Source organism: Lithobates pipiens, unplaced genomic scaffold, assembly GCF_037356315.1.
Source record: "Lithobates pipiens isolate NorthernLeopardFrog02 unplaced genomic scaffold, aLitPip1_a1.2 Scaffold_23, whole genome shotgun sequence".
In the NCBI taxonomy this organism is placed as follows: domain Eukaryota; kingdom Metazoa; phylum Chordata; class Amphibia; order Anura; family Ranidae; genus Lithobates; species Lithobates pipiens.
This window is the reverse complement of record NW_027507785.1, coordinates 298,983,133-299,008,630: the sequence shown is the minus strand read 5'-3', so window position 1 is coordinate 299,008,630 and position 25,498 is coordinate 298,983,133. Positions and strand designations below refer to the sequence as shown.

Genomic DNA, 25,498 nt, shown 5'->3' with positions numbered 1-25,498 from the left:
CCAAAGCAGCTGCCTCATAATTGCCAACTATCCCAGTTTAAATACCCTTGTCCCTTGAAGTTTTAGTCCCTTGCTGTGTCCCGATATCTCAGTGTAAAGTCCTGCTACTAATGCTGCCCAGCTCTGTCCTATTGTTGTGTACAGATGACTCACCTGCAGACCCTGTGTTTACATGTAAATTACTGGCATCCATATGTAAATAGCTGCATCCGGCGGCATAGATATGTAAATAAAGGTGACATTCATATGTATATCATGGCCCCTGCAGTGAGGAGATGTGCTGTAACCTCTAGCAACCAATCAGTGAGTAGTATTACTGTATAGTAATCTCTAGCAACCAATCAACAAGCAGAAATCATGTGCTGTAACATCTAGCAACTAATTAGTGAGCCGTAATGTGTGCTGTAGCCTCTAGCAACCAGTCAGTAAGCGGTAATGATACACTGTAACCTCTGGCAACCAGTCACAATCACTGATCTGATACAGTAAACTGATTTTAAGTCTAGCTGCTATTTATTGTATGTCTCAGAGCAGATGTAGAGCAAAATTGTATGTATGTATTGGGGGGGGGGGGGGAACTCTTGCCCAGGGTCCAATCAATATTAACGACAGCCCTGGCTGGTAAACTCCATATCCATCCCCTGTAGGTTCAATCCAACAAGCTCATATAGGTGTGATGGTCATGTGCTCCCATGGGTTTGGCCCTATACTGTAGTTTTGTTAGGCTATAGTGCACAAGAGAGCTAAAAAAAAAACATTTTACAGGGAAAAAGTAAAAAAATAATTCCTTACCTTCACAGAATGTAATACCATCTCCTGTGTATCCCGTATTGCAGAAACATCCTTGAATCCCTTTCTCCATTTTACACTCCGCATTTGTATGGCACGGGCGTAAACACTGCTGTCCATGGTGCAGCAACAGGAATAAACACTCTACAAAACAAAGTCACAGGCGGTTCAAACAGCATATAGCCAAAGTAAAAAATAAAACAAAATAATAATAGCACATAGCACAGATTTGGTAAAGTGATACAAAACTCTGGTTTAAAAAGAAAAAAAAACATTTATTCGTTTTTGCATTCTTAACCACATGCTGACCAGCGCACGACGATATACGTCGGCACAATGGCATGGCTAGGCAAATGGGTGTACAGGTACGTCCCCTTTAAATCGTGACATTATGGGGGCGTGCTGCATACTCTCTGACCCCGCCCACGGGTCCCATGGACTCAACGTCCGACAAGGTGCCCGCGATCGTGTCACGGATCAGTAGAACGGGGAGTTGCCTATTTAATTTATACATTTCCCTGTTCTGCCTAGCAGAGATCTACTGCTCCCTGTCATCAGGAGCAGTGATCTCTGTCATGTTCTTGTGAGGCAATCCCCCCTAGAGTAACTCCCTTGGATACACTTAACCCCTTGATCGCCCACTAGTGTTTAACCCCTTCCCTACCAGTGTCATTTACACAGTAATCAGTGCATTTTTATAGCACTGATCGCTGTATAAATGACAATGGTCCCAAAATAGTGTCAAAAGTGTCTGATGTGTCTGCCACAATGTCGCAGTCATGATAAAAATCGCAGATCACTGCCATTACTAATAAAAAAATAATAATAAAAATACCATAAATCTATCCCCTATTTTGTAGACACTATAACTTTTGTGCAAACCAATCAATAATATACGCTTATTACGATTTTTTTTACTAAAATTATGTAGAAGAATACATATCGGCCTAAAATGAGAAAGAAATTTGTTTTTTTTTTTACATATTTTTTGTGGATAATTATCACAGCAAAAAGTAAAAAATATAGCTTTTTTTTTTCAAAATTTCCGTCCTTTTTTTGTTTATAGCACAAAAAATAAAAACCGATCAAATACCACCAAAGAAAGCTCTATTTGTGGGAAGAAAGACCTCGATTTTGTTTGGGTGCAATGTCGCATGACCGCACAATTGTCAGTCAAAGTGACGCAGTGCCGTAAAAGTGCTCTGGTCAGGAATAGGGTAAATCCTTCCGGGGCTGAAGTGGTTAAAGTGTTACTAAACCCACAACAGTAAAATCAGTCTGCATATGCAGTAAAGCATGCTTGTTATAATCCAGATTAACCTCCAAATGCATTGTGTAAAAAGGCAGTTTGATCCTTTCTTCTCTGCTCCTCCCCTTCTTCCCCGGCCCCCAATCTATGTGTTGAGCCTTGGGGCAACCTGCACATGCTCAGTTTGGTGTGCATTGCTAGAGTTAATTATTATTTTTTTGGGAGAGTGCATGTGATCAGCAATCCAAAAACCAGTTAGGGGGGGCATGAAAACTCCTCCTACAAGCTTTAACCGGACACTGATAGAAGTCACAAGACTGCTCTAATTGCTGATGAGAAAAGGTATTTAGCATTTCTATATTTACTAAAATAATTACATTTCCATGTTCTTTGTACTGTGAGAGACCAGATGTAGTGAATGCAGGGTCCTGGGTTTAAAAACTCTTTACGTTAAAAATGTACCTTTTATTGCTTGCAGCCACCTCTAAAACGTAAAATTCCTTTGCTTTTGCTGCTGTGATCTGACTTCCTGTTAGAGGGTGGCTACATTCTTTCCCCATGGCACCACTGTATGTAAGAACATAGCCACAATCTCTTGCTCGTTGGACTAGTGACCTATTGATTATGGTCGCTTTCCCCTCCACTATTCACAGGAGACTTTGTATTATGTGAATGATAACACAAAGCACTCTGTGATTGGGCAAGGGGAGAGGAGGGGAGGGACAGGCACAGCAGCTGTGAGTGACTTTGCAGCTGCAGAGACCAGAAGGTTCAATGTTGGAGTGCTGGAAGTATAGCGAGGGCTATGCTTTCGGTAGACCTGTAAAAATGTAAGTTAACCACTTCAGCTCCGGACCAATAAACACCTTAAGGACCAGAGGTCTTTTTGCAATTTCGCACTGCGCTGCTTTAACTGGTAATTGCGCGGTCATGCAATATTGCACCTAAACGAAATTTGCGTCCTTTTCTTCCCACAAATAGAGCTTTCTTTTGATGGTATTTGATTGCCTCTGCGATTTTTTTTTTGCGATATAAATGGAAAAAGAGCGAAAATTTTGAAAAAAAAGATATTTTCTTCTTTTTGTTATAAGAAAAATCGAATAAACTAAATTTTAGTCATACATTGAGGGCAAAATTTATTCAGCCACATGTCTTTAGTAAAATTTACACAGCTTTTAATTTATGACTGCCGATCTCATTTCTTGAGGTGCTAAAATGGCAGGGCAGTACAAATCCCCCCCAAATGACCCCATTTTGGAAAGTAGACACCCAAAGGAAATTGCTGATGGGTATGTTGAGCCCATTGAATATTTATTTTTTTTGTCCTAAGGGATTGAATAATGACAAAAAAAAAAAAAGAAAAAATGTATTACAAAAAGTTGTCACTAAATGATATATTGCTCACACATGCCATGGTTATATGTGGAATTGCACCCCAAAATATATTCTGCTACTTCTCCCGAGTATGGGGATACCACATGTGTGGGACTTTTTGGGAGTCTAGTCGCGCACGGCACCCCGAAAACCAATCACCACCTTCAGGATTTCTAAGGGTGCAAATTTTTGATTTAACTCCTCACTACCTATCACAGTTTCGAAGGCCATAAAATGCCAAAATAGCACAAAACCCCCCAAAATGACCCCATTTTGGAAAGTAGACACCCCAAGCTATTTACTGAGAGGCATGTTGAGTCCATGGAATATTTTATATTTTGCCACAAGTTGCGGGAATATTACAAACTTTTTTTTTTTTGCACCAAGTTGTCACTAAATGATATATTGCTCACACATGCTATGGGCATATGTGAAATGACACCCCAAAATACATTCTGCTGCTTCTCCTGAGTACGGGGATACCACATGTGTGGGACTTTTTGGGAGTCTAGTCGCGCACGGCACCCCGAAAACCAATCACCACCTTCAGGATTTCTAAGGGTGCAAATTTTTGATTTAACTCCTCACTACCTATCACAGTTTCGAAGGCCATAAAATGCCAAAATAGCACAAAACCCCCCCAAATGACCCCATTTTGGAAAGTAGACACCCCAAGCTATTTACTGAGAGGCATGTTGAGTCCATGGAATATTTTATATTTTGCCAAAAGTTGCGGGAATATTACAAACTTTTTTTTTTTTTGCACAAAGTTGTCACTAAATGATATATTGCTCACACATGCTATGGGCAGAAGTCAAATTACACCCCAAAATAAATTCTGCTGCTTCTCCCGAGTACGGGGATACCACATGTGGGGGACTTTTTGGGAGCCTAGCCACGTACGGGACCCCGAAAACCAAGCACTGCCTTCCGGATTTGAATATAAAATGCTACCAAAAAACCTGTTAGCGATGGCAGGGATCAGGCCTGACTCTGCGATCGCTGCAGTTATGTGTTTAGTGTTTTGTAAGTGACAGTGATCGATCGATACTGCACTTGGGTGGGCTGGGCAGAGGGGCAAAACGCAGGTGCTAGCAGGTATTTGGGCTGATCCCGCTAACAATGCGTTTTTTTGGAACCCTAAACTGCTGGGGACGCTAGTATAGATGTGATCAGATCAGATATTGATCTGTTCAGATTCTATACCACTACGGGAGGTGTATGCTTTGCGTGTGGGTGTTAGCGGTACTGGCACTAACCTAGCGCTGCCTGGGGCGACGCAGACCCTGACCCTAAAACCTAATTGATATCACCCGCCGGGTGATCAGGGGGTTAAACCTTTATTGGGTAATAAATGGTAGGTGCCCTGATGCTATAAAAAACAAACTAACCAGAGTCACCCGTAACACTTATACGGTGATCAGTGGTGAAAGGGTTAACTAGGGGCAATCAGGGGGTTCAAATTTTTATTAGGTAGAATATGGGGGTCCCTGGCGCTATATAAAAACCTGACGGGGAACCTAAATAACTAACTGGCTAACCAGCGTCACCAGTGACACTTATACTGTGATCGCTGGTGAAAGGGGGTGAAAGGGTTAACTAGAAGCAATCAGGGGGTTAAAACCATTATTGGGTAGTATATCGGGGTACCTAGCGATATAAAATCCTGGCGGTGAACCTAAAAAAATAACTAGCTACCTAGCGACACTAGCGACACTGATGCAGCGTTCAGAAAAATTATCGCTTGGTGACACTGGCAAAAGGGGGTGAAAGGGTTAACTAGCGGAAATCAGGGGGTTAAAACCATTATTGGGTAGTATATCGGGGTACCTAGCGCTATAAAAACCTGGCGGTGAACCTAAAAAAATAACTAGCTACCTAGCGACTGTAGCGACACTAATGCAGCGATCAGAAAAACGATCGCTTAGTGACACTGGCAAAAGGGGGTGAAAGGGTTAACTAGCGGCAATCAGGGGGTTAAAACCATTATTGGGTAGTATATCGGGGTACCTAGCGCTATAAAAACCTGGCGGTGAACCTAAAAAAATAACTAGCTACCTAGCGACTGTAGCGACACTAATATCGGGATCGGGGGGGGGGGGGGGGGTTTGTGTGCCTGTGTGTACCTACATGTCAGTGTAGTGTTGGTGCACACTTACTATTAGTCTTCTCCTCGTAGTCCGGTCAAAAAGACCGCCCCGAGGAGAATGACATCACTTCCTCCTTCCTGTGTAAACAATACACAGTGGGAGGAAGCTTCTCATTGGCCAGGAGCGATCCAGAGGGGGTGGCCGAAAACCAACGGCCATCCCCTCATCACGGAGCGCTCCTGGAGTGAACCGGACCGCCGTAACCAGCGGGAGGGGGTCCGATCGGACCCCCCACCCGCTGGAAGGCAGGCACGTACATCTACGTGATTGTGCCTGCCTGTGCCATTGTGTTGACGTACATTGGCAATACGGCGGTCCTGAAGTGGTTAAAGATAATAAAAAATCCCTGAGGTGGCATGCACCTCATTGGACATAACCCCCAGTAAGCCATAATACAAAGTTTTCGGACTTGTTGCACATCACCACGTTCCCACGTTCGTAATTGTTGGCCAACATTTGTGTGACCGTGTAAATGCAAGACAAGTTGGAGTCAACAACCTTCGAACAAAATTCCACGGTTTTGTTGTGGGAAAGTCCGACCCTGTGTCCAGGGCATTACATTGTACAAAGTGGATGAAATCCTGCAATTCAGCTTTAAAAATAATGTTTATAGCAAAAAAAGTAATACATAAGCCAATTTAGCCAAATTTATTTTTCCTTTCAGTTTCACTTAGCATGGGAATACATTAGAACCTTTATTTACCCTTTTCTGCTATCTAGAGCTCTGATAGACAGATTTTCTTTCCCGTCCTGTCCTGGTGGTTAGATTTTCACCAAACAGGAAGTGAGATAAATCTGGTAAATCAGCAAAAACAACACAAAAGAAAAAAAAAATGTTTTTTATTTAGTAGAGAATGGAAAGGATAGTCAGATACACAACTTTATATTTCTGTATTCTCCTTTAAGGAGAATACAAATTTCTCATCACTGTATGGTAACACCATTACCACCCGGGAAGGAAATGAGGAGAACGTTCAAATTAAGCCCTGGATAGCAGTCTACGACACCCTATCCAAAGCTAAAAAAAGATAGACACAAACTTTAAAGTGGTAGTAAACTCTGCACTACCACTTGTACCTACAGCTAAGGCTATAATAAGGCTTACCTGTAGGCAGGGATTTTTTTCAGGGGGAACTTGGTGGAACTCAGTTCCACCACCTCTATCTCAGACCCTTTGGTGCCTGCTCACCATAATCACTTGTAAACACACAAGTCTGGTTTCTGTGTTTACAAGTGACAGCTCTGCACTCTGTATGTAATGCAATCCTGGCATTTAATGCCCCTTTAAGACCCTCCTACTACTTTTGTGAAATTTGACTGACCACACCCACTATTTGATGTGATTTGGAGGGTGTGTGTCCGGGGAGGGGTTTTGTGGGGCCGTGGTTAAGTTCCAGCACCTATTATTTGAGAAGAAAAAGCCCTGCCTGTAGGTGCTGTGAATATCTCCTATACTTGCACAGTTTAGGAGATATTCAGAGTGCATGCAGCCAATGACATCATCAGTACATGCGCTCTGTAGGTCTGGCTTACAGCGCTGGAGGGCTTTGTTCTAAGGTACGTTTTTTCATAATGTGCTAGTATGCCAGGCAAACTAGCACATTATGCATACCTCCAAACTTTTTGAGATGGGAATGAGGGACACATATCAGAAAAAGTATGCAGACATGGGGCACACCCCTTGCTACTCCCCCTTAAAGGAGAATTGTACAAAAAATAAAAGATTCGTTCAACCCACAAGTGCTTTTTTTACCACTACTATTCCTTTATATTGGCTTTTAGAATTTACAAATGCAGTAATTTAGAAATCAGATGAAAGGTTTAGCACTGGACAACACTTTTTGATAGATAAAAAGTGTATTTTATATACATCTATATAGATCAGACCAAAATGAGGGACATATGAGGAGGAAAGAGGGACAGAGGGACTTTGCTCCAAATCAAGGACAGTCCATAGAAATCAGGGACAGTTGGGAGCTATGCATTATGACATTGCCATGCAGGATTTTTTTTTTTTTTAAACCACTAGCAGTTTACTACCGTTTTAACATATATGCCATTAGACAGTAAAGGATTCCTATATTTAAAGTGAAACTAAACTCTCCTATCCTCTAAAGCTAAGAAAGCTGTCATCTCAGCCTCTGTTTGATCTGCAGTTAACATGGTACTGCATATGTGATCAGTTATGACAAACAACTGTGACAGTTATCGGTCATGCATTCCTTGAATGTAACTGTTTTGGGTAAATTGATGAATTTAGTTCCACTTTAAATTCTATTTCTTAAAGCGAAATTAAACCCATCCATTAACAGTTTCAAAAAACAGGTACATTTCCAGCGCATGCCAGAAATGTAACACTCCTATTGGTTGTGCTCTCAACCAAACTGTCAAACCATCCAATGGCTGGTGTCATAACTGATCACATGTGCAGCATCATGGCAGTGAGGACAACAGAGGACAAGATGGCAGCTTCCTTGACTGAACACGATAGGAGGGTTTACTTCCACTTTAAAGTGAAACTAAACCTTCCTATCCTTTTCAGCCAAGGAAGCTGCCATCTTTAGCCTATGTTTGATATGCAAATGTCATGATGCTGCACATGTGATCAGTTATAACACCAGCCATTTGACAGTTTGGTTGAGAGCACAACCAATGTGACAGTTAACATTCCCGGCATGCCAGGAATGTAACCATTTTTTTTAAACCGTTAAACACTTTCCATCCACGCTATAGCTGAATGACAGCTACAGCATGGGCTTCCAGTGCTTCCAGGGCTTCGGACTTGGCTGATCACAGAACAGGGTAAAGGGCCTATCACAGTGGGCCCTTTACCACGTGATTAGCTGTCAGCCAATGACAGCTGATCAGGAAGTAAACAGGAGTCGGTTACTGGATCTTTTTCTCCTCACGATCAGCGTGTTAGGAAAAGAATAAAGCCAGTAACCGGCTTCTGTTACGGGGACATTGGTCTCGATCTGTGCTACCCATCTAACCTAATCAGTGCCCATGAGTGTCATTTATCAGTGCCCACCAGTGCCACCTTTCAGTGCCAATCAGTGCCCATGCATGCCACCATTCAATGTCAATCATTGCCACCTTTCAGTGCCAATCATTGCCACCTTTCAGTGCCATCAGCCGTGTCACCTATCAGTGCCTCATCATCAGTGTCATCTACCAGTGCCCATCAGTGCCAGTGCCACCTCAGTGCTTATCAGTGCTGCCTACCAGTGCCAATCAGTGCTCATCAGTACTGCCTATCAGTGCTCATCAGTGCCTCCTCATGAGTGTCCACCAGTGCAGCCTCATCGGTGCTCATCAGTGCCGCCTCATCATTGCCACCTCATCTGTGCAGTGATAGGATAAAATGACCTGTTTGCAAAAAATTTCTAACACACTATGAAAAAAAAAATGTTTTGGTCTTTTTTTGTTTCTTAACCACTTCAGCCCCAGAAGGATTTACCCCCTTAATGACCAGGCCATTTTTTGCAATACAGCGCTGTGTCGCTTTATTTGACAATTGCTTCATTTTTCCCACATATAGAGCTTTCATTTGGTGGTATTTGATCACCCCTGCTGTTTTTACTTTTTGCGCTATAAACAAAAAAAGACCGACAATTTTGAAAACAAAACAATATTTTAGACTTTTTGCTATAATAAATATCCAAAAAAAACAAACAAACAAATTTCTTTATCAGTTTAGGTCAATATGTATTCTTCTACATATTTTTAGTGAAAAATAAATAAATAAAATCGCAATAAGTATATATTGATTGGTTTGTACAAAAGTTATAGCATCTACAAAATAGGGGATATATTTATGGCATTTTTATTATTATTATTTTTTTACTAGTACTTTAGTACTAGTTTACTAATGTCAGTGATCAGCGTTTTTTTAGACTGCTGGACATTGCGGTGGACAGATCGGACACTTTTGACCCTTTTTTGGGACCAATGACATTATACAGAGCTAAAAATAGCCACAGATCAATGTATAAATGACACTGCCAGTGAAGGTTTTAACACTAGGGGGCGATCAAGAGGTTACGTGTTCCCTAGGGAGGTATTTCTAACTGTGAGGGGAGGAGACTGACAGGGAGTCGAGAGAGAGATCGCTGTTCCTGATTACTAGGATCTCTCGCTACTCCCCTGTCAGGGATCTGTTTGTTTACATTGATCCCCATTCTGGCTCTCTGTGGAGCGATCGCAGATGGCCGGCAGACATCACGACCGCTGGTTACGTGCATCGGCTTCGACGACGTGCGCCTGCTATAGCTATTAAAGGGGCCGAAGTACAGCTATGGCGATTCGGGCCAACCTGCCGCAGTATAACTTATAAGAAAAAAATAAAAAAACCCAGTGGTGATTAAATACCACCAAAAGAAAGCTCTATTTGTGTGAAAAAAATGATAACAATTTTGGCATCCACCATTTACAAATTTTAATTGCGCCGAGCATTTTTTGATTGATCACTATGGGTTGCTGCACTTAAAGTGATATTAAAGTCTTGTTTTTTTGTTTAAAGATAACAAACAGAAAGGTGGGTATAAAATGTAGCGGATGATTGCATGCATGACCAGGTCCTTCAACCAGCAGAGCAGCTACATACTCGCTCCTTGTGAAAAATAGGTCTGCCTGGGTCCTCCTTAGGGAGACATTCAGCTACCTATCCACCTTTAATTATTTACACCTGTGAAACTAATCTCTTCAGCTGATGCACTTAATCTCAGGATTAAAATTGAATTTGGAATTATCTCCCTATAGAGACCTACAGTGCCTTGCAAAAGTATTCACCCCCTTGGCTTTTACCTATTTTGTTATATTACGGCCTTTTTTTTTTTTTTTATCTGAATTATATTTGATGGATCAGAACACAATAGTCCAAGTTGGTGAAGTAAAATTAGAAAAATATATACATAAAAATTTTTTTCAGAAATAAAAAACTGATAATAGACATGTACATATGCATTCACCCCCTTTGTTATGAAGCCCATAAAAAGCTCTGGTGCAACCAATTACCTTCAGAAGTCACATAATTAGTGAAATGATGACCACCTGTGTGCAATCTAAGTGTCACATGATCTGTCATTACATATACACACCTTTTTTGAAAGGCCCCAGAGGCTGCAACACCTAACCAAGAGGCACCACTAACCAAAACACTGCCATGAAGACCAAGGAACTCTCCAAACAAGTAATGGACAATGTTGTTGAGAAGTACAAGTCAGGGTTAGGTTATAAAAAAATATCCAAATCTTTGATGATCCCTAAGAGCTCCATCACATCTATCATAACCAAATGGAAAGAACATGGCACAACAGCAAACCTGCCAAGAGACAGCCGCACACCAAAACTCACGGTCTGGGCAAGGAGGGCATTAATCAGAGAGGCAGCACAGAGACCTAAATAACCATGTAGGAGCTGCAGAGTTCCACAGCAGAGACTGGAGTATCTGTACATAGGACGACAATAAGCCGTACGCTCCATAGAGTTGGGCTTTATGGCTGAGTGGCCAGAAATAAGCCATTACTTTCAGCAAAAAACAAAATGGCATGTTTTGGGTTTGCGAAAAGGCATGTGGGAGATTCACAAAATGTATGGAGGAAGGTGCTCTGGTCTGATGAGACTAAAATGTAACTTTCTGTGCATTAAAGAAAACGCTATGTCTGGTGCAAACCCAACACATCGCATCACCCAAAGAACACCATCCCCACTGTGAAACATGGTGGTGGCAGCATCATGCTGCGGGGATGTTTTTCAGCAGTCAGGACTGGGAAACTGGTCAGAGTTGGGGGAAAGTTGGATGTGTTAAATACAGGGATATTCTTCAGCAGAATCTGTACCACTCTGTGTGCGATTTGAGGCTAGAACGGAGGTTCACCTTCCAGCAGGACAATGACCCCAAACACACTGCTAAAGCAACTTTTGAATGGTTTAAAGGAAAACATGTAAATGTGTTGGAATGGCCTAGTCAAAGCCCAGACCTCAATCCAATAGAAAATCTGTGGTCAGACAAAGATTGCTGTTCACAAACGTAAACCATCCAACTTGAAGGAGCTGGAGCAGTTTTTCAAGGAGGAATGGGCAGAAATCCCAGTGGTAAGATGTGACAAGCTCATAGAGACTTATCCAAAGCGACTTGGAGCTGTGATAGCCGCAATAGTGGCTCTACAAAGTATTGACGTTAGGGGTGTGAATAGTTATGCACATTGACTTTTTCTGTTATTTTGTCCTATTTGTTGTTTGCTTCACAATAAAAATAAAATCTTCAAAGTTGTGGGCAAGTTCTGTAAATTAAATGATGCAAATCCTCAAACAATTCTTGTTAATTCCAGGTTGTGAGGCAACAAAATACAAAAAATGCCAAGGGGGGTAAATACTTTTGCAAGGCACTGTATATGCCCCGTTATCAACTACATATGCTTTATAAGATGCGGCCTTTACCTTAACACACCTGCTACTACAACATTAACCCTTCTCAGCACCTCTTTTTCACTCTTTTCTGTATTGGTTCTGACCGACCCCAGTGGAGCTCAGGCTGATTGCTCTGGCCTCTGTGCCCCCTACTGGTAATTGGAGGACATTACCTATGCTTTCTTATGTTTAAATTGTGGCTATTTCTTCAACCCCTAACCACCTCTAAACATAACAGTGGCGGTTGCTCATACGATGTGCAGGGGCACCTCCCCCCTAATCCATGCGCCCGTCCCCTAATTTACATGCAGGGCATTCGACGCATAGATTTCAATGTTTTTAATTTTTTTTTAAGCACATGATTAGAGCCTGAGGCTCTAATTGGCTTCAAAAAGGGTGTGCTCCGGACTGTGCCCCAAGCCCAGCCAGTTGTGTGACATTAATATTTGCTAATCTTCCTGTTTCTCCTCCTGGCCAATCAGGAAGCGGATCCTGAGACTGGTTGGGAGTACTAAGACCCGATTGGCCGTGAGACCTAAGTCCTAATTGGCCAGGAGGAGAAGGGACTGCCGGGACTCGTGAGGAGATGCAAGGGGGAAGCCGCCGAAGCTGCAAACTGGATGGATGGAGTGCATGGCTGGCGGGGGGCCTGGCGGCCAATAGGTGAGCGAAGCAGTAATCAGTCGATCAAGCGGCGGGGGGTGGAGGAGCGTCGATTGATTGAACGCTGGGGGGTGGTTGGCTGGCTGGGGGTTGTTGGGTGGCTGGGTGGGGGGGTCCGTGGGCCATGCCCCCCCCCCCCAAGAAATTGAGCAGCAGCTGCCACTGAAACATATTATTGCTTCTTGCGTCCATATACACCCCTAAAGAAGATTATGAAAGTATTTTTGAAATGCGTTGGGTATGCATTGTATGAGGCTCTCTGTTGATTTCAAGTGGAGAGTACATATATATGTCGGACTAGCCATTTCAGCTATGTAATATATGTTTTTTTTTTTTTATGTTAACAATACACTCTAAATTGCAACTAATTTGGGTAATATCTGTTGCCATGTAAAATGCCATGTAAAGTCCCATTCATGAGGGTTCTTTGTTCTATGTACAAAAATAACAAACATGTATTACCTACCTGCTCTGTGCAGTTGGTTTTGCACAGAGGAGCCCAGATCCTCCTCTTCTCGGGTCTCCCACCAGCACACCTGGCCCCCTCCCTCCTGTCAAGTGGCCCCACTGCAAAGGAGCTTGCTATCGGGGAATCCAAGCCCATTCAGACACAGAGCCGAGGCTTGGCCCTGCCCCCTCCCTCTCCTCATTGGCTCATTAACTTGGATTGACAGCAGGGGGAGCCAATAGGACCTGCTGCTGTATCTTATTAAACGAGGAGGGAGAGTCCCAGATAGCCGAGGCTCTCGTGCAACATTGCTGGATGGAGATGGGGCTTAGGTAAGTATTAAGGGGACGGGGGGGGGGGGGGGGGGCTGATGCACACATCGAATGCATTACGATAAAACAAAAAAAAAACTTCGGCCTTTAAAGCCACTTTAAAGCAGAACTAAACTCTCTTATTCTTTACAGCCAAAGAAGCTCCCATATTAGCCTCTGTCTGATCTGCAGTTGCCATAGTGCTGCACATCTGATCACTCATGACACCAGGCATTTGATGGCCTGACAGATTAATTGAGAGCACAAGCAACTGTGACAATCATCACTGATGGCATGCTTTCAATGTAACTGGTGGGTTTAGTTCCGCTTTAAGACTGAAAATCTACAGTTACAGGTTCATTTCACTCATCCTTTCTTATTTTGTTGGCTTTTGAGATGATATTTACTGGAAAAAAAAACGTTTACATGCAAAATAGTATTACATACGCCAACTTAGCACAGGTGTCACTACTTATAAAATTATCTCCAGGCCACTTTGATGTTGAGATGATGTTTTTCACCTTATCACAACCCAATCTTGTCGTAGAGGATGGTGGAGTGAAGCGTCACCATCCAGGACTTAAAGATGAATGCCTAATGATTTTTGCAGAAAGTGCTAAAGACCTTATCTGTCGAAGGGGGAAAACTTTAAGGCTAGAAATCTGCTCTAGTGAAGAATATTGGCGTTTTTTTACCCTCTCAGGAACCACAGGTGAGGAACATTCGGCAATAGGATTGGATGTCTGTACACAGTCTACAGTAGGGTACACGCCCTTGACCCCATCAACGTGTGGACAAGGTGCTTTGGGGTGGGGGGGTCGTTCGCTCGTCCCCCACCTTTCCTGCATGCTTGGATAAGGGTCTGGTATGGATTTTTTTTTATTTGGGCGTGGGATTCCCCTTAAAATCCATACCAGATCCGGAATGTATATGTTGGGGGAACTCTATGCGAATTTTGTTTTTCACTTTTTTTTATTGCCAACAATTATATTTTTGTTTTTATTTAGCTGTCAGTGGTGAAGCACATTGACAGCTGATGACTCATCGGTTGCTAAGGACACGGAGGCTGGCTTTTTGGCCCCTCTCCTTAACAACCAGCTATTCACTGCACCCGATTGGGCAAAGCTTTGGCCAATCAGAGCTTAGAATGCACTGTGCAGCGTGCAGGGAGTTCAGTGGGGCAAACACCCGCCAAACGCCTTGCAAATTTGGGTGTCCACCAAACGGCGAACAGGCGATGTTCGGGCCGAACATTTGCTCGGCCCGAACCATTTGCCCAACTCTACCCACTACCTGTTCTACCCCGCCATCCCTAAACACTTGCCTGGCTCCATTGCACCACTCCAGCACTGTCTCCGGCTACCCCACTGCTCCCTTCACTTCATGATTTCACAGGAGAAACTGAGGCAGCAAAGCCATAGACTCCTGCTGCTGTCAGTCAAACTCCTGTTGAGGAAGGAGCAGGGGCATGGCTTACCAATGCTGTGTGTGTTTATGGATACACGCAATCTGGCTCAGGACTCAGCGGGATTACACACCCGTACGGATGCCTCCTTAACAGAAGAAGAGGCAAGCAACCTGTTTGCGCAATATTATTGCACAGAGCATGTAAGCGTAACCTCTTTTATTTTAAAAATTGCCTTTATTATCACTTTAACCACTTTAGCCCCAGAAGATTTTACCCCCTTCCTGACCAGAGTACTATTTGCGATTCGACACTGCGTCTATTTAACTGACAATTGCACGGTCGTGCGACGTTACACCCAAACAAAATTGATGTCCTTTTTTTTAACCACAAATAGAGGTTTCTTTTGGTGGTATTTTATCACCTCTGCGGTTTTAAATTTTTGCGCTATAAACAAAAAAAATAGTGTCAATTTTGAAAAAAAATTTTTTTTTTACGTTTTGCTAAAATAAATATCCCCATAAAAAATCTAAAAAAAAACAAATTTTTTCCTCAGTTTAGGCCAATATGTATTCTTCTACATATGTATGGTAAAACAAAATCACAACAAGCATATATTGATTGGTTTGTGCAAAAATAATAGTGTCTACAAAATAGGGGATAGATTTATGGCATTTTTATTATTATTTTTTTTTATTAGTAATGGCGGCGATCTGCGATTTTATTGTGAGTGAGACATTATGGCGGACATATCGGACACTTTTGACACTTTTTATACAGTGATCAGTGCTATAAAAATGCACTGATTACTGTGTACATGACACTGGCAGGGAAGGGGTTAAACACTAGGGGGCAATCAATGGGTTAAGTGTGTCCTGGGGAGTGATTCTAACTGTGGGGGGGATGGGCTACCACCGACATGACAGCAACCACTGCTCCCGATGACAGGGAGCAGTAGATCCCTGTCATGTCACTAGGCAGAATGTGTTCTGCTGACCCCCACCCCCCCCCCCCCCCATGTTAATGTTTCCTACTGTGTCCTACTGCCCTCCATGTTAATGTGCTATGCTGACTCCATGTTAATGTGTCCTACTGCCCCCCATGTTCGTTTGTCCTGTTGCCCTCCATGTTATTGTGTCCTACTGCTCCTAGGGTTAATGTGTCTTGCTGTGCCCCCATCTAATATGCCCTCCTGCTGTCCCCATTTAATGTGCCCTGCTGATGCCACCACCTCCCCCCATGTAGTGTGCCCTGCTGCTGCCACCCATGTAATGTTCTTTCCTTATCCCCCATGCTGTGCCCTGCTGACCGCTATAGTTTTCCCTGCTGACCCCCTGTACACTGCTTATCTCAAGTTTAGCTCAAAATTAAGCATCTCTGCAGAAAAAAAGCAAGACTAGTTTCACATAAAATAGGTACGTTTTAATATTTATTCTATTATTTCAAGTTATTTCTTAAAAAGAATTGTTGTGACATCACAGCTCGCTGATCACACCAATGCTCCACTGATCTGAACATTATTTCAGGGGTTCCCCAAGATTTCAAACTTTTTGCCAAGGGTTCCTCCAAGGTAACAAGGTTGAGAAAGACTGTGCTATACAAAAATTTACATAGCGGGAAAACCATCATGAGGAAAGAAATCCTGATTCCCCTATTGATCTTAAGTTATCGCTAGAGGGGTCACCAGTAAGAGGAAGAAGTTCCTGATCCCCGTATATAGATCATAAGTTATCACTAGAGGGGTCACCAGTAAGAGGAAGAAGTTCCTGATCCCCGTATATAGATCATAAGTTATCACTAGAGGGGTCACCAGTAAGAGGAAGAAGTTCCTGATCCCCGTATATAGATCATAAGTTATCACTAGAGGGGTCACCAGTAAGAGGAAGGAGGTCCTGATCCCCGTATATAGATCATAAGTTATCACTAGAGGGGTCACCAGTAAGAGGAAGGAGGTCCTGATCCCTGTATATAGATCATACGTTATCACTAGAGGGGTCACCAGTAAGAGGAAGAAGTTCCTGATCCCCGTATATAGATCATAAGTTATCACTAGAGGGGTCACCAGCAAGAGGAAGGAGGTCCTGATCCCTGTATATAGATCATACGTTATCACTAGAGGGGTCACCAGTAAGAGGAAGGAGGTCCTGATCCCTGTATATAGATCATACGTTATCACTAGAGGGGTCACCAGTAAGAGGAAGAAGTTCCTGATCCCTGTATATAGATCATAAGTTATCACTAGAGGGGTCACCAGTAAGAGGAAGAAGTTCCTGATCCCCGTATATAGATCATAAGTTATCACTAGAGGGGTCACCAGTAAGAGGAAGAAGTTCCTGATTCCCATATATAGATCATAAGTTATCACTAGAGGGGTCACCAGCAAGAGGAAGGAGGTCCTGATCCCTGTATATAGATCATACGTTATCACTAGAGGGGTCACCAGTAAGAGGAAGAAGTTCCTGATACCCATATATAGATCATAAGTTATCACTAGAGGGGTCACCAGTAAGAGGAAGGAGGTCCTGATCCCTGTATATAGATCATACGTTATCACTAGAGGGGTCACCAGTAAGAGGAAGGAGGTCCTGATCCCTGTATATAGATCATACGTTATCACTAGAGGGGTCACCAGTAAGAGGAAGAAGTTCCTGATCCCCGTATATAGATCATAAGTTATCACTAGAGGGGTCTAGACAGCGGCGTGCAGGTGCATTGAGCGCGCCGCAGTTAACAGCTATATGTCGCGAGTGGTGGCTCCCGTGCACATGCGCTGTAGTGACGTCATCACGGCTCTGACGAATGACAGTGCCGGAGCAGCGAGACCCACCAAGAATATGGAGGCTCCGGACTACAGGGGACAGCGGTGACTTCGCTGGCTCCTGTGTCAGGTAAGTGACACATAATGGACTACTATGCGATGCATAGTAGTCCATTATGCTTAACCTTTGCAGGGAATCAAAGAGGAAGTAAACCCATCAGGGCGTGATTAAAACCTTTAAACACTAATGGCGCATAGAAACGACCGGACTTTTCAACGGACTTGATCCGGCGGACAATCGGACGGACATTGCAGCTGAGGTCTGCCGGAATTGGCCACACACGATCACTCCAAAAGTCAGATGGATTAGAACGTGATGACGTAAAATAAGGAAGTTCATAGCCAGTAGCCAATAGCCAGTAGACATAGCCAAGCTGCCCTAGTGTCGGTTTTAGTCCGTTGGACTAGCAGGATTTTTCAACCAGACTCGAGTCCATCGGAAAGATTTGAAGCAAGTTTTATTTCTAGGTCCGCTGGACTTTTGGGAAGAAAAAGTCCGCTGGAGCCCACACACGATCAAATTGTCCGACAGATTCCAGTCCGCTGGACCAAGTTTGTTGAAAAGTCCGGTCGTGTGTACGTGGCATTAAACAATTGAAAGGGGGCATTTTCGGTACACAACTAAGATAAAAAATACAGGTGCATGACCTCAAACCATCAGGTTAGTTCAAAACTAACCTTGGAAAATATTTTGCTGAAAGAGTAGTGGATGATTGGAACAGACTAAGCCCTTGTACACACGGTCGGACATTTCGACAACCACATCCATCGGATTTTGTCCGAAACTGTTGCATACACACGGTCGGACAACGTTGTCGAAAAAATCCGATCTTTCAGAACGTGATGACGTAATTTCGTTACAATGGGACTACGTTCAGGCTAGTAGCCAATAGCTTTGATGTAGGAATTTGATCTGAGCATGCGTGGCACTTTGCCCGATCGGAATTCTCTACACATGATCAGAGTATGTCCTATCAGACCAGTTTGTCGGAAAATATTTCCAGCAAGTTTGAAAATTTGGTCCGACGGATATTCCGACGGAATCAGTCCGATGCATACCACACACAGTCTGATTATCCCACAACACGGTCCGATAGGACACATTCCGACGGATTCTCCGACCGTGTGTACAAGGGTTTACAGAGGATGTAGTAATTCAACATTACGTGGAATAAGCATACATCTATACTTAGGCTAAAATAATATTAATATGTGTAAAAAATAAAACACAAATATGTTAAATACATATATGAAAAAATTCAAATAATAAAAAATAAATGTAAAAAAGATATCACAAATGTAAAAAAAACTAATAAATACATGTACAAATAAAATAATAAATATAACAAATAAAATAAATGTAAAAAAATTACAAATGAAAACAATTATTTGTAAAAATAAAATAATAATACATGTAAAAATAAATACATAAATGTAAAAATAAAATAATACATGTAAAAAATATAATACATGTAAAACATAAATTAATAAACAATTGTAAAAATAAAATATTTTTACAATTTATTATATTATATTTTACAAAATATAATATAATATAAAAAATAATGAAATCACAAATGTAAAAAAAAAAACAGACTTTATGGATATTTTTTTTTTTTTTTTTGCTGTAACTCTAGTATGTTTCTATGTTTCACATCTCTAGTGCCAATATCATGCATGCATGGTCGATATTCCAGCTCAGCATCAAAAGGCCCCTACTCATTCTTTTATTAATGTTGGCAGCTCTATGGATGAACAATCTGAACTATCTCCTGAACCTGGCAGAAGTTCCCCCTAGAGGCACGGGTATTGCTACAAACTGCAACATGCAAGGTCTGCTGTCAAGTCTTCTAATCCCCCATATCGTCTATCACATGAAGACAAACCAGAAATCAAACAAGAGAGCAGGTTTGGTACTTCCTAGTACCCATCACTAAATAAGAAAAGTACCTTTTGTTGGATTTCTTACCTAATAAATAGAATGTTTTCATTTGAAGTGGACGATCAGAACTCCACAGCTGAAGTTGTAGATCCAAGAGGCTTGGGAATCGCTGCCCTGTGACGTAGGCAGCTTCCTTTGGAGATTTTCCTGTTTCTTTGTTTGCTCAGGGCTTCTACTTCCTACACTTTCATCATTTCCAACAAGGAGTTCACTTCTGGAAGTGTTCAGTGTGCCGAGCTCCTTGTATCGTACGCCGCTGCCATTTTCCTTACTAAATTTTAACCTTTGATGTCTAATTAAAAATACATTTTGCATTCTAAACTGCCATTTAAAACTTTAATCCACTTCTTCAAAGCATCCATTACTGTTCACATGGCCCCCAAAATGGTGTCTCTGGGTATCCTTCTCTATCAGCATGCCATGCAGGTTCATGCTTGTTCCCCTGGCAATGCCTTCATCTGCTATCCTCCAGGGTCACCATCTACAGATGATGTCTCAGAGATCGCAGTCACGAAAGACCAGTGCGCTTCCTGGATGTGTTCACAAATGTCTGACAGGTATCAGCCCCTGCTCCCGCCGCTATTTGCTACAAAGTTACAATGTACAATCTGATCACTGGAGGAGAAGAGACTGAGGAAATGCTTAACTTTGCCTGCAGCAGACTGATGACATCTAGTCTAGGCAAAGTCACTGGTTGAAGTTTAAAGGTGGATTTTTATTTATTAAAAGGTATAAACAACTGTACTTTTGCTTTACATTGTGACATGTCAGGATTTTATTTGTTATTAACAGGTCCATTTAAAGAGCAACTGCAGTCTGCTCACATAATTTCCAATAAAAACATCTTTTGGCATTGTGAATCTTCCCTCCAACCACTTTGAATATTATTTTATATATACTGTTATTCCAGCGGCGGCTGGTGCTCACATTTTTTTTTTTTTGGGGGGGGGGGGGAGCGCAAACAAACTGAAAAATACTGCCCCTCCATCAGTTGCAGCCTCACCATGCCCATCAAATGCAGCCATTGTGCCCATCAAATGCAGCCACTGTACCCATCATATGTAGTCACTTGTGCCCACCATATGCAGCCACTGTGCCCATCATATGCAGCCACTGTGGCCGTCATATGCAGCCACTGTGCCCGTCATATGCAGCCACTGTGCCCGTCATATGCAGCCACTGTGCCCGTCATATGCAGCCACTGTGCCCGTCATATGCAGCCACTTGTTCCCATCATATGCAGCCACTTGTTCCCATCATATGCAGCCACTGTCCCCATCAAATGCAGCCACGTGTGCCCATCAAATGCAGCCACGTGTGCTCATCATATGCAGCCATTGTGCCCATCAAACGCAGCAACTGTGCCCATCATATGCAGCCATGTGTTCCCATCATATGCAGCCATTTTTCCCATCAAATGCAGCCACTGTGCCCATCATATGGAGCCACTTGTGCCCATCATATACAGCCAGTTGTGCCCATCAAATGCAGCCGGGCGTGTCCCCTGGCTGTCACTTCACTAACCCCTACACCCGTGGCTGGTCTGGCAGCACTTACCGAGTGGCGGGGCTCTCCTCCTCTTCTGTAGTGGCGGGAAGTGGTTCCTGTGTCCACTCAGCTCCTCAGGCTTCCTCTGCCATTCCTCCTCTTCAGCCAAAGCATTAGGCATCCAAAAGGATGCCTAATCCTTTGGCCAATCAGGAGAGAGGTCTCACTGAGGAGGAACGTTAGTGTGAAAATAGCGAAAATTCATTTGTTATGCCACTCAACAGGGTGGGACCGGGGCACAGTGCTCTGTGCCCTGAGCCCACCCTATTTTGAAGCCTATTAGAGCCTCTGGCTCTAATCACGTGCTTCAAAATACACCTCCCCGCCTATCCTCACCATAGTATTTCATGTGTCCGGCATCCTGAAAGGGGCCTGGCACATGAATAGGAAGGGCAGCAGAGGTGTCGGGGGGGAGGGGGGTGGTGCACATGCACTCATGTGCCCACAATGCATGGGCTGCCACTGTATGATTCTGTACTTGCCAAAATATGCTGCAGAAATCTCCCTCCACGGAGTCTGGCTGCATCCATTTTAACTGTGGGCAGCTGAAGCTGCTGCCTGTTCACTTCCTGGATTTACACAGACACACAGAGGCACACCTCCAGCTCTGCAGCCCTTTTTTTTAGCAGAAAGTAAAAAAATATAGTTTTTTTCAAAATTGTTGCTTTTTTTGTTTAAAAGGCAAAATAAAAAAACCTCAGAGGTGATCAAATGCCACCAAAAGAAGCTCTATTTGTGGTGAAAAAAAGACATACATTTTATTTGGGTACAGCGTCAATAGTCAGTTAAAGTAACGCAGTGCCATGTTTCGCAAAAAATGGCCAGGTCATGAAGGGGGTAAAACCTTCCGGGGATGAAGTGCTTAAACTATTTTAAATGTATTTATTTAGTCATTCAAATGTGTTAAAAAAATGACTTTGTTTTTAGTTTCAACAGTAAGAGCCGGTTCACACAGCGGGCGATGCGAGGCGACATGACTCGCCTCGCCTCGCTCTCGCAAGTCGCCCCCGTTCTGTACAATGGAACCATTCTGAGAGGAGCGACTCGAGTCGCTCCGACTCAGAAAAAAGGTTCCTGTACTACTTTTGGGCGACCTCGGGGCGACTTGCATTGACTTCTATACAGAAGTCATTTGCAAGTCGCCGCTGAGGCCGCGGCAGGTCGCGGCGAGGCAAGTCGGAGTCGCCTCGCCTCGCCTGCTGTGTGAACCGGCCCTTAGGATACTTTTTCTGTTTAATATATATATATTTATATTTTTTATTTATATATTATATGCAATGTTTATGCAATGTTTCTTAACATAAAGGGACTTTTTTATTTTTTTCACCATTGTTGGAAGCTTCTGCATGGGAATGAATCAGCACTGATTAGTCCATCAGGAGATTCCCTGACATTCGTGAGCACATTCTGTTTGCCTCATTCCGGCTTCAGGAAGTGTTAATGATTGTCAGCAATGTTTTCCAGGAGATTATAGACACAACAGTGGCCACATTCTAAGTAAATCTTAATGGAGATCAGTAAGACAAAGGAGTGACATCACAGATCCTGCCTCCTCCCTCTGCACAGGAACCATAAAAGTGTTTGCTGGTGATTTATCACTTCACTGACAATAAATAAATAAAGAAACATTTATAAAAACAAATAAAATGTAATCAATTCAGAAGAACCTGAGATTTACTCTGCGTACACACGATCGGACTTTCCAACCGGAAATGTTGGATGTCAGGCTGTTGGAGGAAAAATCCAACCATGTGTACGCTCCTGTCGGACTTTCAAATGTTGGCTAGCATGTTTTCAAATTTTCTGCCAACAAATGTGTATTGTCAGACTTTCCGAGCGTGTGTACACAAGTCCATCAGACAAAAGTCAAAAGTATAAACACGCATGCTCGGAAGCAAGGATGAGCCAAAAGCGATCGGTCTTGTAAACTAGCTTTTGTAATGGAGAATTAACATATTCGTGACGCGGCAAATTATGAAATCTGCAAATGCAGCGCACAATTCTCTTCTTCTTTAATGGGATAATAATGAAGCTGCTTTGCTGGTGATACTGATGGAGTTATTGCAAATTAATTTTCAAAGCCTTTTTTTTTTCTTGTGATATCAAGAATAATATTATTATGTTTTTGTTTTTTTTCATTCTTTATTTTGGCAAGTTACCGCAACACCATTATCACGTAGTTTTTAAGATCAAAGATACAACTATGTTGGTGTCCCTTGTTAATTTTACATTGTATTTTTTTAAATGTAACTGCCTACTCCCAAACTGTCATTTGAAGTAAAACACATAGCCAAGTATTATTCTACACAATTTTTTTATTGTGCATTATAAAAATAAAACAAATAAAATTAGACATGCTATCTGCCAATAGAACTTAACCAAAAAGTGCGTTCTATGCATCCAAAAATATAGAAAATATACCAAATTAAATCATTATTATTCAACCCAAAAAATAATATCAAAGCAATAACTCCAAGGCCAATAATAAATAACACATTGGGGGTTATTTACCAAAGGCAAATCCACTTTGCACTGGAAGTGCAGTCGCTCTAAATCTAAGGGGTAGATCTGAAATGAGTGGAAGCTCTGCTGATTTTATCATCAGTTATGTGCAATCTAAAATGCTGTTTTTTATTTTCCTTGCATGTCCCCCTCAGATCTACAGTGACTTTACTTCCAAGTGCACTTGCAGTGCAAAGTGGATTTTCCTTTAGTAAATAATCCCCATTATCTCCTCTGATTCCGCAACATGGCTGGTTGACGAACGGCCGTTCAGAAACTAATGGCGTGTACACATGACCGGACTTTTCGTCAGCAAAGGTCCGACGGAACAAATCCGCCAGACAATTCAATCATGTGTGGGCTCCTTCGGACCTTTCCTGTCCAAAAATCGGACGGACTTTAGAAATAGAACATGTTTCAAATTTTTTCGCCGGAACTCCACCGGACCCAGTTCCTATCAAGAAATCCGTTTGTCTGTATGCTATTCCGACGGACAAAAAACAACGCTAGGGCAGCTATTGGCTACTGGCTATGAATTTCCTTATTCTAGTCCAGTCGTACGTCATCACGTTCAAATCTGGCGGACTTTGGTGTGATTGTGTGTGGCCAAGTCCGTTCAATCAGAAAAGTCAATCGGAACTCCGGCGAAAGTCCGTTGGACCGTCCGTCGAGAAAGTCCGGTCCGGTGTACGCGGCATAACTGAAAAGCATTATAAAGAAAAACGCTAAATGAAAAACTCTGGGAATAAAAAAGCACAAATCAACACTCACCAAACTAACACGAAACACAAAGCTAACATGAAATTAGCACACAGGCTCCTTTCCCCGTGGATGCCTATTACGGAGAAAGGAAGCGTCGGGCGGAGCTAGAAGACAGGACGTCACACTGCGCCACGCACCAGCCAGCTGGCGTGAGCCACGGTTGTGTCTTTCACTTTAAAGTATCTACTCGTTGTTTTTACGTGGTGGTGCAGTGTTTGTATCTTTTTGGGAAATAAAGGAACTCAGATTTTTTACAAACTCCACTGAACTATGAAGCCCTTTTTTTTCATTTTATGACTCACCCTTTTGAAAGTCCTTACCCTTAAATGCGGGTCCCACGGAAAAACTGATTCAAGTCCAGACCTACCAGCGGAGGAGAGGATCCGAACGGATGGATGTTTGAAATTGCCGCTCCTTCCTGAGTGATCCCTCCTGTCTGTGCCTGATCTCCGTAATAGAGATCCTACGGTTCTGGTAAGCGGCAATCTGGCATTTTATTATTCCGTGGCTATCGGGTGGGACTGTATTGTGATGAAGAAATTCGGGTTTGGGTCTCACGGCTAGGGATGAGCCGAACACCCCCCGGTTCGGTTCGCACCAGAACTTTCGAACGGACCCCGCGTTCGAAACGAACGTTAGAACCCCATTGAAGTCTATGGGACTCGAACTTTCGAAATGGAAAGTGCTAATTTTAACGGCTAATATGCAAGATACTATCCTAAAAAGGGTTTGGGGACCTGACTCCTGCCTCAGGGGACATGGGTCAATGCAAAAAAAGGTTTTAAAAACGGCCGTTTTGGTGGGAGGACTGATTTTAATGACGATTAAAGTGAAAAAAAAAAGTGAAATATTCCTTTAAATATGGTGCCTGGGGGGTGTCTGTAGTATGCCTGTGAAGTGCCACGTGTTTCCCGTGTTTAGAACAGTCCCTGCACAAAATGACATTAAACGGAAATAACACCATTTAAAACTGCTTGTGGTTTTAATGTTATATCTGGTTCCTGCAATATGGTTGAAAATCATTCAGAAAAATGGCATGGGTAGCCCTCCCTGCCCATTACCAGCCTATTTGGGTCTTGTACGCATATTAAGGGGAACCCCGTACCCATATTAAAAAAAGGAAATG

At 42.7% G+C, this 25,498-nt stretch overlaps 1 protein-coding gene across 1 annotated transcript in view; it reads right to left on the bottom strand.

Moving 5' to 3' along the window:
* Positions 1–19,673, bottom strand: part of ADGRL4 (adhesion G protein-coupled receptor L4) — a 253,358-nt gene extending 233,685 nt beyond the window's left edge. The window contains exons 1-2 of the mRNA XM_077450392.1: positions 19,588–19,673; positions 793–933 (exon numbers count right to left, since the gene is read on the bottom strand). Coding sequence (XP_077306518.1) covers positions 793–933; positions 19,588–19,609 — 163 coding nt within the window. The 5' untranslated portion in view covers positions 19,610–19,673. The remainder of the gene's footprint in view (positions 1–792; positions 934–19,587) is intronic.
* Between the last annotated feature and the right edge of the window lie 5,825 nt (positions 19,674–25,498).